We start from the raw sequence: 15675 nt of genomic DNA, 5'->3' as shown, positions 1-15675 counted from the left end.
AGCCTTCAGATAGTCCTGCTCTCTGTAGGTTCTGCTCTTTCTGATGCTGCAAATGCCCTCCAACAGGTTAGCTGTGTCTTTTCACTAGAAAAAGTATGTAGCAGCTGGGGTGGGATTGAATCAATGGGCTGAATTGGGTTAGTTCTGCTTGTGGCTTTGGGGACGTCGTTCCTCGGGTGGGTGGGGGGGTGGGTGGACCAGAGAAAGAGCTTCAGAGTTGTCCCTCCCCTGATGTATCTGGTATGAGCCCTGTGGGTTACTGGGCTGGTGCGCATGGATACAGCTGCCAGTGCATGTGGGCGATGATGCTCCATGTGGGCAATGATGCTCCACGTGGGCGGTGATGCTCCACATGGGCTGGAGTGCTTGTCCTGCACTGGAGGGATGGGGAGGGCTCAGAGGTGGAAGGGTTAGGTGGACGGTGGCGTGGCATCACCAGCTGGCTGTGATCATAGGATAGCTGAGGGTTTGGGCTGTCCCGTCTGCATCTCTGAGCAGCGATGGGGACTCGGTTGCTGGCCATGGGGAAGGAGAAGGTCGTGGGAGCACAGGCAGCGGGGACCACGGGACCTCATGGGGGAGAGGTGCACGCTCTGCTTGCCCTGGCTCACTCGTGCCAGCGAGCTGTAAGTAACGCGCGAGCGGGGATCCCGGCAGGCTCCACATTGGGAACACCCGTGCCTGTGCCTGGGTGGCAGCCTGTGCCCATTTGGACAGGCAGGGTGAGGCCCCATGGTTTAACATCGAGCCCCGCTGCAACACGTGCCCCATCTAGAATAAAGAGACAAAGGGAAGGCTGCTGACAGCTTTAAATATTTCCACCGCTTCGATCTGCACCGAGTTATCAGCCCATTTGCAGTCCCGCGTGCCAGCTGTCGGATGCACCGCCGGGATTTGCGATGCTCTGTGCCGTTAGCATTCAGCATTAGCACCGGCACCGGCTGTGCCATTGCGCTTGTTCGTGGCAGATGTCGATGGCTTTGCCTGGCATTTGGTGAAGTCTCTGAGGATCTGGAGGAAGCGTTTGGCGCAGGATTTCCTAAGGCCAGACAGAAGTGTGCATGGGCATGCATTTTTTTTCTTGTTTTGGCGTTTTGTGTTGTGGAAATATTTTGTGTCGCTTACACCTGTAGAGTCAGTGTTGAGGAGCTGGTTGAGGGATTTTTCTGCATCTTTTCATCTGTGATTTAAATTGCTCCTGCATCAGGTGGACAAGTGAAAAGCAGGTTGAATGAGGAATTCCTGCACGCCACTGGTTTGTAGCAGGCAGGTAAAGGACAGTCTTTAAGATGCCACTTGGCATATTAAAAAAAAAAAAAAAGTTTAGCGACCTATTTGAAAGTTGTTGTAAAAGATATAACTTTACATTTTAAAATCCTAGTTCCTGAGAGCCAATAACAAAAATCAAAAAGGGGTGAAACTAAGAGAGAGAGAAAACACTTTTTCAGGGGGACTTCTGTATAATTATATCTTAAATAAATGGAAGATGACTATCAGACCGCTCTGTTAATATTCATAAAAGTTGTATTGGACAGTTCTTGGTATTTCTTTGTTTTGAAACATTTGCTATGAGGGCGTCAGCTGAGCTTACTGTGTGATGAGTTGGGCAGTGTGGCTGCCGCCGGAGGGGCTGGCAGGGAGCAGCTGTACTTGCTTTTCTCATTTGAGGAGTTAAGGGGTTTAGATTCTTTTTTCTCTCTTTCTGGCTCTTTTGAGTTTTAGATAAAGCATATGTATGTTGAGTAGTGTTCTTCCCAAGCAGCAAATCTGCCCATGGGGCTGATATCCAGGGAGAGAAGAGGCATGTGATGGCCAGCCAGGGTGCCTGGGGGCTGGAGGAGCCCACTCCGAGGGGAGAGGATGCTGTGTCTGGCTTAGTGGCTTTCTGAACCAAAGTGCCGTGAAGTCAATGGGAAGAACTGCAGGTGTTTTCCCCTTTTTCCATGTGAAAAATGTATTTGTGGCTTACTCTGATACAGCCGTCTGCCCTGAGCCACTTTCCCTGCGTGCACACACCCTGTTTTTCATTTTTCAGCAGCATCCACAGAGGAGGGCAGACCTCACCTGCCTTTCCCTTGCTTCAGAAGTGCTGCTTGTGTAAGTTGAGCAGCATCCCTGGTGCCAGGAGATGTGGCAGGTGCTGTCCTTTGGGAGCACGTGCAGGGACACGGCCTTGCTCCTCCAGCCTGCGCCTGTACTGCGTGGCAGGAATCCCCCTTTGCCTGCCTGTCCTTCAGGGACACCTGAAGCACCAGCCGCTGGAAAAGAGCAAGAGCGGAATAAGAAGGGCAAATCTGAAGGAGGAGGCCTGTTTCGTTCATGTCTTGAGCAATCCAGTCACACGTTTGGTCCACTTTGTTTTTGAAGTCGAAGCTCTTCTCCTTTTTCTTTACCCTGTCCCTTTTTTTAATTACAGCATTTCTATCCCTGGTTCTCAGCAATTGCTTTCTGCTGCAGGGTACCGAGAAGGATTTCTGTGGAAGAGAGGACGTGACAACGGGCAATTCTTAAGCCGAAAATTTGTGTTATCTGAGAGGGAAGGTGCACTGAAGTACTTCAACAAGAACGACGTGAGTACCTGGGGTTGCTGTGTGCAGACAGGGAGTCGCATTGGTAAGAGCATCTTTGAACAAGTAATTCCTCGGGCCCCCATTTTATTTGTACAGTTTTCATAAGCACTGAGCCCCCAGTCACTCCAGGACCAGGGTGCCAGGTACAACTCACTGCTTTCTTTAGCAGGGTTTGCTCTTGGTCCACCACCACCATAGTCATCGTGAGATGCCCTGACCAGCCATCTTACACGTTCCCGCTGTGGTGCCCTTTAATAAGGCTTTTCTTAAACAAAGAAGTTTTTCTCTGCTCTGGCGCCGCATCATGCAGCTGATGTGGGTTTCGTATTGCTGGCTAGTTTGTGACGAAGGTATCGCCACCTCGCAGTAGTCACTGGGGTCTGAAGCCTCCTTTGTGTGGCATGGCCAGCATCCCGAGGAACAGCTCCCTCGTTTTCTGTTCCAGCATCAAGCAGTGTGGAAGCATTTGTCTTTTTCCCCAGAGCACATTTCATGTATTGTAAGTGAGAAATGGAGCTATTACCATGAAAATTGCATTTGTGATGAATGGATAGACGCTCTGCTGTTCTCTACACCACATAATGGAGGAAGCCAAGGTGTTTTCTCTGACCTTTGAGTCTCCCCTGGACACCGCAGCCGAGAGCAGCCCAGACCGAGCTCCAGCCAGTTTTCTCAAGTAACTGATGCAATCGTGGTGTCACGATGAGCCATGCAGAAGAGGGGAACATCCTCCGTCCACGCTTCTCCACACCCAGCGGCTGGCTTCAATAGCACCGTCTTCTCCTTCAGCTCGGTGCGGTATGGTGCAACTGCATCCCGTGGACAGGAGGGAGACAGTCATTACCGAGGGAGAAGTGAAAGTCCCAGCAGCCCCCATTCAGTCGCTATTGATGCTCTGGTAGTTTAAAGCTGCTTTGCTTTGTTGTTGACCATAGCCATGGAGGGAACAGTGCTGTCTAGATGTGTCTTTTTTGCTGGGATTTCCCTGCTGTGGTCACCCATGATGTCTGTGTGCCCATGGCAAGTCCCCAAGTTCCCAAAGCGGCACTAGCATCGGCACTAGCATCTCCACCAGCTTACGGACTTCCTCATGGTGCTGGGGACCATGGTGGCACAGCATGACCCCCTGCTGGCCCCTGGCTGCACCCTGAAACTGGTGTTGCCAAGAGCCTAATTTTTATTTTTTGGGATGTTTTATCCATGCTTGCTAGTTCGCTTCTCAGTGCACTCCTGAAAGGGTGGTGAACTTCCAGAGATGTTCTGTAGGAAGGCAAACCACTCAATGAGGTTCAAGTGACCTGCCACAGAGTGCAGGTGGGATTGGTGCCTGGGAAGGCTGGGTCCAGGCTCACCGTTGGGCTAACCCACCCAAGAGGTGGCTGTAAGGTATATATTTGTCCCTCTGAAAAGGAAGTTTCAAGTTTGGAGGGCAAGGGGAGGAGCAGAGTCAGAAGCCAGTGGCTCATGTGAGAGGATGGGACAGGTGGGGACGTGGGCATGGTGCCCCTTGCCAGCCTAGCATCCAGGTCTGAAGTTGGCAAGGGGGCTAATCCTCCGTCTTCTTGGGCAAGGATGAACTGGCTGTGGGTGTTTGAGATGCAGAAAGCATCCTGGCCTGTTAATTAGCAGTCTGCATATTTTATTTTATTTTCTGTCAGGCTGAATGGTTTCCTTTCTTTGTTGGTAGTGTTCATCTCGCTGTAAACATTGGTTGCTTATCATTAGGTATAGAGGCTGGAGGAGATCTAGGGGTCAGGAGGCAGTTGAACGGAAGCTACAACAGGAGATGTGGTGAAGATGCTTGTCTTTGTAGCACAACACCCTATCAGAGACTTGGCCTGTCCATCTTGCTTCTGGGCTGAAAGTTTTCTCCCCTTGAACTTTGCTGAATTTTGCAGAAGAGAGCGTTTTTCCAGGCTGGCAGAGAGCACTTGCTGATGCCTGAGCAAAGCCTCTGATATCTCATCACCGGGCAGTTTTGTGGGCTGGCAGTCAGGGTTTTTTAGGTAATGGCCTCAATCAGGAGTTTTTTTCTGACCAAGGGAACTGTTTTCTGGCTTGAAAGCCAATTCACAGGTGTTCGCTCACTCAGCTGTGTTTTCCAGGCAAAAGAACCCAAAGCAATTATGAAGATCGAACATCTAAATGCGACTTTCCAGCCTGCAAAAATCGGGAACCCCCACGGACTGCAGATCACTTACTTGAAGGACAATAGCACAAGGAACATCTTTGTCTATCATGAAGATGGCAAGGTGAGAGCGCGGCGGTGCCACGAGGGCTTGGGTGGTGGTCCTGAGCACTGGCGCTGCTCAGAGCCAGCCTGGGGCACACAGGGCTCTAACTGAGCTGGGAATCGTCGGAAGGGGTGGGGGTACAGGATGCACAGCCAGCGTTGTGTTTGTCTCGTCCTTCCAAGCACAAAGGTTGCAGACTGTGTCTTCTAAATAACGAGATGCAAATGGGGTGGAATTGCTGTTCCTCTGCTTGCAAGCGGACGTAGGGGCAGAGGCGTTATTTAAGGCAAGCTCCTCGGGGGGCAGTGGAGCAATGAAAGGTGAGGGGACTTGGTCCAAGGACTTGCAAAAGCGGAGCAAACTGGATGGTAGGAGAACTGAGGAACTGGTTGTTTCCCTGCCTGCCTTGTACTTTATAAAATGCAAATATGCGTGTCCGTATTGAAATAAATCCCCTTGCTTTGCCCTTGTGCCACTGAAGGGAGGTGTGAAGAAGAGGGCTCATGGGTCTGGGGCAGTCGTTTGCACAACGGGGACAGCAGGACAGGGCAGTGAGGGGGGTCCCAGCCGCCCCAGAGGCTGCCAGAGGGGTCCCAGCCTGGGTGGCCACTGTGAAGAACAGCAGCAGTCAACACGCTGCCCTGTGGGTCTTGTCTCCATGGACTGATGTCCACGCAGAGAGCAGACCTGGGAGTTTGCAGTGGATGCCATCTCACAGCCTTAGTTTCATCTCTTTCTTCCCTGCCCCAGATATTTGAGGCTCCCCATAAAATATCAGCAGCCCTGGAGTGGCTGCAAAATCAGAGCCTAAAACACGTTCACAGTGCATCTGCTTTCTTCTGGCTGTCATGGTGCCTTCAGCCTTTGATGTTACATCCCGTTGTCTGTCAGAGGGGCTTTCTGGGGGTGATCTCTCGTGGACAGGCACAGCAGGGATTTGCAGGATTGTCTCAGTGCACAGCCTTTCCCAGCTGTTCGCCCAGGGATGGCGAGCCAGGCAGCCCTGCTAGGGATAAGCAGTCCGTGCTCTTTGCGGTCACTCCTCTGCAGACTGTATAGGCCAGTAATGCCACCAAAATCCAAGATACTCTTCACTTGTGCATGAGCAAAGCTGATCTCGCCACTGCTGCTGCTCAGGCTCCAGTTGCAGTGGAGCTGGGTGATGCCTGTCGTGCCCACAGGGCTGTGCTGCCAAGGCTGAATGTGGTTCCTGTGCAGTGCAAGTGCTCCTGGCAGAAGGCAATTAGTGTTTCAGATTAGGTTAATTAGTGCATCGTCTGGTTTTGTACATGCACAGAAATGTGCATGTAATATGCATGTGATCACATGCATATATGCATATAGTAGACATGCAGGATGGTCAGCCTGCCTGGCCTCTGCACCCTGCAGCACCGTGGGGTCTTGCTCCGTGCATTTGTGGGTGCTGGGGAGATGCTCCAGCCGGGCTGCTCCCAAATTCACCCTCCCCTCCATCCATGCTGCCTGGTGAGATGTGCAAGTGCCATGGCGCAGAGCAGGAACTGCTTGCCACCGGGTGCTGCTTTTAGCACAGCAAAGCATCGCTTGGGTTGCTCTGGGGTACCTCCTTGGCCACAATTTAAACTGAAAAGAGGAAAAAGCTCTTCCTGTGAAAGCTGCATCCCACCATCATGCCTGTGTTTGCGGTTTGCTGGGCTTTGGTGGCCCACTTACATGCAAGGAATGCAGTCAGGGTTTTATTCTTACTTGTTTTGTGGCTTTAAAATGCTGAGCTTTCTGCTGGGGGCTTGTGGAAGGAGCAGTCTCGCAGATCTCATGCGATTGCTCTTGCCTTCGTGTCGGAGGTTTGGCAGGAGGCACTCTGATGCCGTCAGATAATGCCCAGGTTGAATTTCTTTGGACTCCCCTGGAAAGATCTGCCCCTTCAGCTGAACGAGGGCTGCCAGAAGGTGACGCTCCCTGGGGTGAGCTCCCCCTCCTTTGGGATCAGGGGCAGCCCCCAGGACTCGCCTGTAGTCCCCCACTGCCCTTCGCTCCCTCCCGTACTCCCCAGCAGCCCCAGGCTGTCCCCAGGTACCCCAGAGGTGCTGCTCGCCCCAGCCCGAAGGGCTCGAGCCTGGCCCAGGCTCCTGGCTCCTGTTTCTGGGGTTTGAGCCCTCCCAGCCCGATCCTGTCACTGACCGGGCTGGCCTTCCATCAGGGCAGGATTTGGAGTTTTATTTTCCATTGAGGAGCTCAGCAGTGATCCAGAGCATCTCCTGCTGCTCTCCACTTGTCCCTTCTGCTGCAGTACCCCAGAAGAAATCTGGCTCACTTCTCCCGTGGGATAACCCCGTGTGTGTTTATTCAACCTCTCAAACAGCTGGGAGAGCCCCTCCGCCCCCCCCCCCCCCCCCCCCCATCCCGGTGGCATTTGCTGGAGTGAGGCACCCATAAAGGACGGGCAGAGGAAGCGGGTCCCTGTGCTGCTGCCCCAGGGCTGCAGGGGGTGGGACAGCATCATGCTGTCCTTGGAGCTGGAGCTGCAGCGTGACCTCAGCCTGGTGGCTTCATCCTCCGCCGTCTGTCCTGACACTAAACCAAAGACTGAAACCAGCCCCAGCCCCCTCCTCGAAACAGGCGTATCTGGGTGCTTTGGCCACGTGGGTGTCTAATAACAGCAGGTGCCTGGCGGGGCAGGGCAGGGTGTGTCTTGGGCTCTGACCATTTTAAAGGATGTTGTTGTGGTCCCTTGTTAGCACTTACCCACCACCAGATGTACCAAGCCAGCCGGGGCGAAGCTGGGGCGCCTGCTGGAGCTGGGGACCGATCCTCTGCGTGGTGACCCCTCCTGGAGGTACCTGAACTGGTGCTTCTTGGACCAGGAGGGACAGCTCTGTGGGCACAAGGCTGGAGCCAGCCCTTACCTGCCCCCAGATCTCCAGTGGGGTGGGAGGCAGGAGAGCTGCAGAAATGTGTTTCCTGCTGCTCTGAGCTCCTGTCCAGGGCTGAAGCTCCCTCTAGGGCTTCTGAAAGCCATGGCAGGAGCAGCTGGGAGAGCTGCCGTGGTGGCTGCTGCCATCCCTGGTGTTACCGGGATGCGGGATGCGGGGATGCTCGGAGGTGGGCTGAGTCTCCAGGAAAGGCCACCCTTTAAGGTGCAAACCAAGATCGTTGACGTTCTCTGGACAAATTAGCAAAAATCTCTTCCCCAGTGCTTCTTCTTTCCTAAGCCACACGAGGAGCTTTCAGGATGGGAAGAGGTGGTATTGATCATCAGCAGCTCATTGCTCGAGCTGCAGGGATGGATGGGCAGGAGGGATGGTGAGAAGTTTGTTTGTCTCAGGGGTTGTCAGTCTGAGGCTGCCATGGCAATGGGGGTGTCTCTGGTGCAGGAGGGAGACTGGAGGGACACCCAGGTGGCATGCGGAGGGGGAGCACAGGGGCACTGCAAGCAGACCAGAAGGAAGCTGAGAGCCTGGAAAGGCCGTTTGCAAAGGTGCAGGCAGGAGTTCATTTTCTCTGTTTGCTGAGACTTAAATCAGTGAAAGGAATCTCTGCTGACGAGTCAACACCTTCCCGTCTGAAAACACCTAGCAGTTTAATTTTGGTTTAGTACATCAGATATAATCCCCTCACTCTATCCGTGCCATTGTTGGTAATTATACACACAGAAAATGTTTAGCAACTAAGCCTTCTGGCTTGGCATGCACAGGTATAGGTTTGTGTAAAGAAACGCGGCGGTGCCCCTTCCTCCAGTGATGGGTGATCGATATTCCAAGATCCATCTCCAAGATGGAGTGCTAGAAGTCAGTGAGGGTTTCAGCCTCTGCTGTTCTGCAGGGTGGAACCCTGTCTCGCACCCCGAGCTGGGAGGGGACCCACGTGTGTGTGTATGTAGCCACCCGGTTGGTGGCTGTATGAAATACCAGCATTTTAACATCACAGCTTATTGTTCATTACCTCCAGCCTGGCTTGGTCTTCGTTAACTTCAGGAGCCAGTTCCTCTTGCTGATCCTCTTTGTGCTGCTATCTGAGGTCTGCTTAGCTGCTTAGGGTAGGAGAGCAAGTGGTGAGTAAGTAAAACCTCAGAGAAGTAGGTCACAGTTTTCCAAAACATTGTTTGTGTGTGTCCTGTTACTTTGTTCTTTTTTCCCTTCAGCCTGAAGGAGGTTAACAAACCAAAGCAAAGCACTTGACCTTGTAGAGGATGGCTGTTTGCCACATTTGGCCGTTTTTGAGATATCCCCAATTCAACTCCTTGAAACTGAGATCTCCAAAATTACACGTAAAAGCCTCCCGCCCGCCCCAATCATTAAAGCACAAAAAAAAGTTTAAATCTTACCAAAGGCCAACTTGTACTTTGATACGGTCTTTCCTACACTACAGCAACCTCACCTGGAAGGGGTGACTGTTTATTTTAGGGTTAAGTCTGGCTCATTGAACCTGTCCCTGACGTGTGAAGCTTCACATGCATTAATGGTAGTCGGAGAGTTCAGCATCCCTCTCCCCGCAGCTCAGCATCCCGGTGCAGGCAGCAGTTACACCGCCCTTCCAGCATCCCTGCCCCTGGCTCGTACCAGAAGGAGGTGTTTGAGAATTCCCTGTCTGTGGATCACTTAAAATTAATGTGGCGTTTATTTCGTGTAGCACAAGCTCTGTGGGTCCCACCAGAGACAAGGGAATACATTAGTTTAAAACCAACAAAGTTATAAACCAGCTATTTTGTAGGAAAAAAAAAACAACACCCAAAAATGGAGATATATTTTTTTACCAAGGAAAGGAAGAAGTGCCAGAGCTGCTGGGAACTGAGCTGTGACTTCAGTATCACTGTGCTTGTCCTTAGAGGGCTCACAGATATGACTGATAGGCTGGAGCACCAAGATAAGGAGATATTTAGACACTTTTAGCAGAACATTGAAGCATGTTGCTAGAAGGTGGGTGGGATTCAGGCATTCCCCGCAGTCAGCGGGTGGCTGGGGGGGGCGGGGGGTGCTGGTGGGCAGGTGCAGGGGTGTCGGGCTGTCTGTGCGCCCTGCCAGCACGAGCCAGGCAGTGCTTACAGAGTCGGGCTCGATGCCGGGCTCAGTATCTGAAAAGCTCATTTGTTGCTGGTTTTGCCAGTTCAGAGATGTGCTTAAATCCTTCCCCCTGCAGAAAGCCCCGTGGTGCTCGCAGGGGGCTGCAAAGCTCCGCACGCCTCTCGCATCCCAGGACAGCAGCGGGATGTTCCCCATCCTTCACCCATTTGCTGCTCTCTTTTATGTCTGTGCTTTATTTTTTTAGGACTGCTACTAAACTGAGCTCTGTCACTTGGGACAAAGTGATGGGAGAGATGAAACGGAGCAGGATCATGTTATTTTATGTGCAGACTATGTTACTCACTGTGCTTTTTTTTCTTGTTATTAGGAAATTGTGGATTGGTTCAATGCCATCCGGGCAGCACGTTTTCATTACTTACAAGTGGCATTCCCTGGAGCCAGCGACATTGATGTGAGTTGGTTTTATATGTTTTTTTCTTCCCTCTTGCTCATTTTTAGCAACTTGTAAGTTTAACTTTAGCAAGCTGTAAGGCTTGGAGGGTGCACCATCCTTCAGAGCATTTTACAATTACTGGGCTGAAATTACTATGGTGGGATGTTGAGCCCACGTGCAGCACCTGTTACCAACATCCAGCCTTGGAAACCACGTGTGTGTGTGTGCACACACATGTTCACCCTCAAAATGTGAGTCATGCGGATGAGTAACTGCAGCGTTGTCACACGTACAGAAGCCATAAACATCTTTCTCAAAGCTTGTTGCTCTAAAAGCTGAAACAAGGGCTGGAAGGTAGGAAAAATGAAGGCAAAAGAATGTCAGTGGTGTACTCTGGGACGAGTTCTTGTGTGGAGGTCACTCAGCTTGTTCTATGAATCTCTGTCTTGTATTTTCCGGGAGCTGGAACTACTAATTGCATTACCTTTTGCTAATGTAATACTCGAGGCAGTATTAACGCAAGCTGACAGTAAGTGCCTTGTGTTGCAGTTGCACTGCAACTGGTGTGTAACGTCACTGGTGCTTGTTGTTGATTATTCTCTATGACCTTCTTGACTTTGTAGATTTTGAAATCTAATTGCATTACCTGCCTTCGGTTAATTACCTGGGAGGGGTGCTGTTGTGGGCTGGGGCTGGTTCCGAGCTGCAGGGTGGCTCCGTCCCCTGGCTGCCCGGGCACTCCCAGGACCCCTGGAGCCAACACCTTCCTTTTCTGGCAAGAAGTTAAGCTGGGCAAATACAAAAAAACATAAGAGGAACCTTGATAGCCCACTGTAGTACAGCCTTAATCATTTCTACTCCCTCCATCTCCTCTACTTCTGTTAAATTTGGCTGCATGTCTGAGCCACATTGCCCCCAAAACCCCAGAGACCTTAACAGAGTTGCTGTTTGTCCAGCAGTTGGTGTTTGTATACTTAAGGCAGTTTTGGTGGGAGATAAGCTATTTAAATTTTTACTTATCATCCCCTTCTCATTGGTTATTCTTCGGAGGAAACAGAGGAGCGTAATGTTAACGAGGTTTAATTTATGACCTTGAAATCCTGAACAGCCCTTCAGAGCATTCAGCTTGGGGAGACCTCTGTGGAGTCTGGGTTACGTACACAAGGTAGCTCCGTCCTGGGTGTTGCCATCATTAGCATCTGATTTATGATTCCTTTACCCTGTCAGAGAGATGAAAAGGTGTTAAATGTAAACAGGAGCCGGGTTAAATGTAGTAGAGAGGTATAAATTGCGTACAGCACCCTAAGGATGCCCAGGCTGCCTCCTGGGGAACAAGGGTCTCTGAAGGGTGCTTTGGGGACCCATCTGCAGGGTGGAGGAACCTCTCTGAGCCAAGGGCGATGAGCTCCTTGCTTAGCAAAGTGTCCTCAGCCGTGTCCCAGGAGCCAAAGGCTGGGGCTATGAATGCTGCAGAACCCTTCACTGCCCACAGTGAAGCATCCATGACTAAGGTGCTCCCGTCTGCTCCGGAGCAGCTGTGGGGTTCTTTAGGCTGTTCTTTGGGGTGGCTTTGCCCTCGAAGCACACGCCTGCTTGACCAGAGCTGCTGTTGGGCAGAGTTGGGTGCTGCGGGGTTGTGGTGTGGCAAGCGGAGCTGTTAATAACCCGTTTAAATGACAGGTGAAATGACGTTTAAATGTTTCAATGACAGGCAGGGGTGGGGAGGCACGTGGCCAGGCTCCTTGGCCCTGGTTTTGGTGAGACTCATCATCTCTCAAGAGGCTTTTAGAGGCATCTGCAAAGATCCTGCAGCTCCTGCCTTGTCTTCACTAAAGCAGCGTTAAAAATATCCCCGGCGCTGGTAGCTGTTGTCAGCGATATCTGCAGAAAGGGGGGCACGCAGGCGGTGTGTCGGTGGGGTTTTACAGGCAGATGGTGCTTTAAGGCTTGTGCAAGGAGCTCCGGCTGCATCCAGCGCGAGAGATGGATCGCCAGAGCTGGCCGGTGGGGTGGGATTTGGCCAGGGGGCTTCTCCTGGAGGCTGCTGGCATGGCTGGTGAAGTGCTCAAAGATGCTTCGTGTTTCTATGCCCACCTCTTCCGAGTGTTTTGGAGGAGTGGGACTGAAGGACTCGGCCAGAGCCATTGGGTGGGCTTGGGGCTGGGGTGGGCTCGGTGTGGGTTTTCCTTCCAGTGACCCCCAGCGCTGCCCTGCGTGCCCAGGCACCCCCCGCTCCCTCCGTCTAACGCCGCTCTCTTTTCTCTCCTCTTGGGTTGCTCCAGCTGGTGCCAAAGCTTTCTAGAAACTACCTGAAGGAAGGGTACATGGAGAAAACGGGGCCAAAGGTAGGACAGAAAACATTTCTGCAGTCCCATAAACATGAGTCTTGCTCTGTACGGGCTGAGAAGGGTCCGTGGGTGGGACAATCCCACCCTTGCGCGGGAGGCAAAGTCTTAACGCTGTGAATGTGTTTGTGCACTTTCCTTACCTGGGAGCAAACTAAAAAAAAATCCCAAACCACTTCACAAACCATCACCCCATCTCCCCTCACTGCCCATTCCTGCAAGCCCACCTGGTATAGCTGGCCCGGACCCTGGCTGTGGTGGCTTGTGGTGGCCCAGATTCTGCTCCCAGCTCCCCCAGCCCATGGGGCTCCTCCGAGTGCCTCGATGTCCCTGGCTCGTGTGCGGTGAGAGAGGAGCTGTGCTGCTGTGGTGCCTAATCTGGCATTTTTTGACTCTTCAGCAAACAGAGGGATTCAAGAAGCGATGGTTCACCATGGATGACCGACGGCTCATGTATTTCAAAGATCCCCTGGTAAGATGAAGGTGCCTGGGCTGTCTGTTGGGAATTACCTGCAGGAATAATAATTGTAATAATAATAATAGCGATAATCTGCAGTGAAGCTCAGGCTGATGGGAGAGCCAAGAGGGCACTGAGCCATCAGCGCTGGGTGGATTTGCCCAGTGTCAGCATGCAGTAGCCCTGTGCATAGATATTCACCAAAAATGCTTTGGAGACCCTGTGCACCAGCTGCAGCTACTTCTGCATCTGGATTTTGGATCCCTGGTGTTGCAGGGTGGCCCTGGGAAGAGCTGAGCAGGGATTCAGGGGGTGGCTGGTGCTTTCGGTGTTCGGCTGCTGCCTGGGATGCGGAGCTGCCCTTGGCAATCATGCCTGCCCGACCACTCTGCTGTCTCCTAGGACGCCTTTGCTAGAGGGGAGGTTTTCATTGGGAGCAAGGAGAACAGCTACAAGGTCCTGGAAGGGCTCCCGCCGTCCACACAGGGAAACCACTGGCAGCACGGGATAACCATCGTCACCCCGGATCGGAAATTCCTCTTTGCCTGTGAGACGGAGGATGACCAGCTGGAGTGGATTACGACCTTTCAGAAAGTTATAAGCCGGCCCATGCTGCCTCAGGAATACGCAGGTGTGTGCTGGCAAGGGCTGGATGCCAACCTCGGCCCCTTGGTTTCCCTCAGAGGATGGGATGGATAGAGGGATGGGGGACGTGGTGGCATCGCTGCCCCTGCATGGTGCGAGCCTGGCAGCCCTTCCCTGCCTGGGGGCAGGGATGCAAAGGCTGCCCAAGGGGCTCACGCTGGGAGGAGGAGGATGGATTCCTTCCCTCTTCACCATTTCTTGCGTGGTGTCTGTGGTGCCGTAAGGATGCTCGGTCGCCCAGTTAGAAGAATGATCAGAGCCAAGGAGCATCAGCAATGCAAGGACTATCCGCAGGGTGGGCTTGTGCCGGGCCACCGCCGCCTGCTGGTGCTTGTCCTGCTTTTAACTTGATTTTCCGTTTTTTTTCTTGCAGTGGAAGCCCATTTCAAACATAAACCTTAGCGGGGACTGGCTGGGCAGACCTGAGGAGTGAGCTTCTGTTTACAACACAACGTGGTTTTATTTGAAATGTTAAAAATAATGAATAATAATAATAACAACAGTAATAATAATAATACTACTTCCCTTTCCCCTCATCATTCACTTGATCATGTCGGAAACCAAGAAGGGTGGCAGCAAAACGACGTCGGAGAAGATGCTGGTCCAACCTGACACTGGGCTCTGTGGCCGCTCCGTGGGATGTACCGCCGGGACAGGTGCTCCTGCGCTCCCCCCACCCCCAAAAGGGGTGAACCCCCAGCTTCAGCGGGGTGGCCGAGACTGTTGGTGGCACATCGGGGGGGAGAAGGAGATGGGGCTTTTCTCCAGGAGCTGGTCCCTGCTGGGGGCTGGGGGTGAGCGACCCCACAGCCCCCAGCTCTCTGCCAGCCCCTGAGCGGTGACACCCCCGGGGGGGTGTGAAGCACCAACCTGGGAACAGGCGAAATGGTACCGTGCAACGTGGCCAGCGGGTACATGAGCCGTAAATGCCCTCACCCGGGGAGTGGTGGTGCTTGGTGGTGCTTGGGGCGCTGTGCCCAGCAAGGGGCAGGTGCCATTTCGAAATAACGCAGGAACCGGGCAGCGTCGGCATCATTACCGGGTTAATGAAGGGCACGGAGGAGGGCTGCCCGGTGTGGGACAGGGGCAACCGAGCCACGAGGCGATGTTGGGGAAGCAAAGCTTTCATGGTCGGGCTGTACTCTGTTCCCTGGGTTGTTTCTGTTTCATGGTTCAGGGGGTTCACACCGTTTGGGGGCCCGGTGTGGGCTGGGGGGGGGTGAGCTTTAGGTGCAGTGTTGCTGACAGTGCCGCAAAACCTGCCCCAGCCCACCCCCGGCTGGCGCACGTCCCTCCAGCCGACGGCATGTTGCTTCTCCGGACTGGTGGTTGCACTTTTTTTTTCCCCATTAATTATCTCAATTATTTTTTTTGGTTGATTTTTCTTTTTCCCCCCTCCCTGCCAAAAACAAAAAAACCCGCTGCTTGAAGTGACGTTTCAGCGCTGTGTTGAACACTGTAATTCCTGCGGTCGGGGCAGGTGGGCTGGGACCTGCATACCAGGTGCTGGATTTTTACCCAAAAATGAAATTTCCAGCGTCCGCTGAAGTACCGGCCCCAGACACAGACCTGTCCGACACATTTCTTACGTTGGTGTGTGTAAATGAGAGCATCTCATCGGCTGTATGCATTCGTTCTGTCACTGGTAAGACAACTGTGGTACTAAATGTCATTTGAACCAATAAATTATTATGTCAGAGCCGTGGCCGTGTGGTGCTGGGGCAGGGGAGGGAAAGGGGGCTTAGAAAAACAAATGACAAGTAGGTGAGGGTGCTGGCAGAGCCCCGGGGTGTGGGACACCCACAGAACCGTCTGCCCGGAGCAGGGAACGGAGGGGGAGTAGCTGCGCACACACGTGTGTGTGTGTGTGTGGGTAACATACTATATATTACACTTATTTGCATATGTGTATTATATAGTGTATATTGTATGTATTCAGTATGTAATACTCATACTTTCTATTTATGTATGCATACACATATACAAAAGAT

General features: G+C 52.5%; 1 protein-coding gene across 1 annotated transcript in view; it reads left to right on the top strand.

Moving 5' to 3' along the window:
• The window catches only part of ADAP1 (ArfGAP with dual PH domains 1), a 62819-nt gene extending 47436 nt beyond the window's left edge, over positions 1-15383 (top strand). The window contains exons 5-11 of the mRNA XM_055805682.1: positions 2458-2570; positions 4676-4822; positions 10172-10255; positions 12520-12582; positions 12983-13054; positions 13442-13670; positions 14058-15383. Coding sequence (XP_055661657.1) covers positions 2458-2570; positions 4676-4822; positions 10172-10255; positions 12520-12582; positions 12983-13054; positions 13442-13670; positions 14058-14086 — 737 coding nt within the window. The 3' untranslated portion in view covers positions 14087-15383. The remainder of the gene's footprint in view (positions 1-2457; positions 2571-4675; positions 4823-10171; positions 10256-12519; positions 12583-12982; positions 13055-13441; positions 13671-14057) is intronic.
• Positions 15384-15675: the final 292 nt, after the last annotated feature.

This window comes from Falco peregrinus, chromosome 5 (assembly GCF_023634155.1).
Source record: "Falco peregrinus isolate bFalPer1 chromosome 5, bFalPer1.pri, whole genome shotgun sequence".
Taxonomy (NCBI): Eukaryota; Metazoa; Chordata; class Aves; order Falconiformes; family Falconidae; genus Falco; species Falco peregrinus.
Note: the sequence above shows the minus strand (reverse complement) of the source record. Positions and strands in the feature narration are given on the sequence as shown.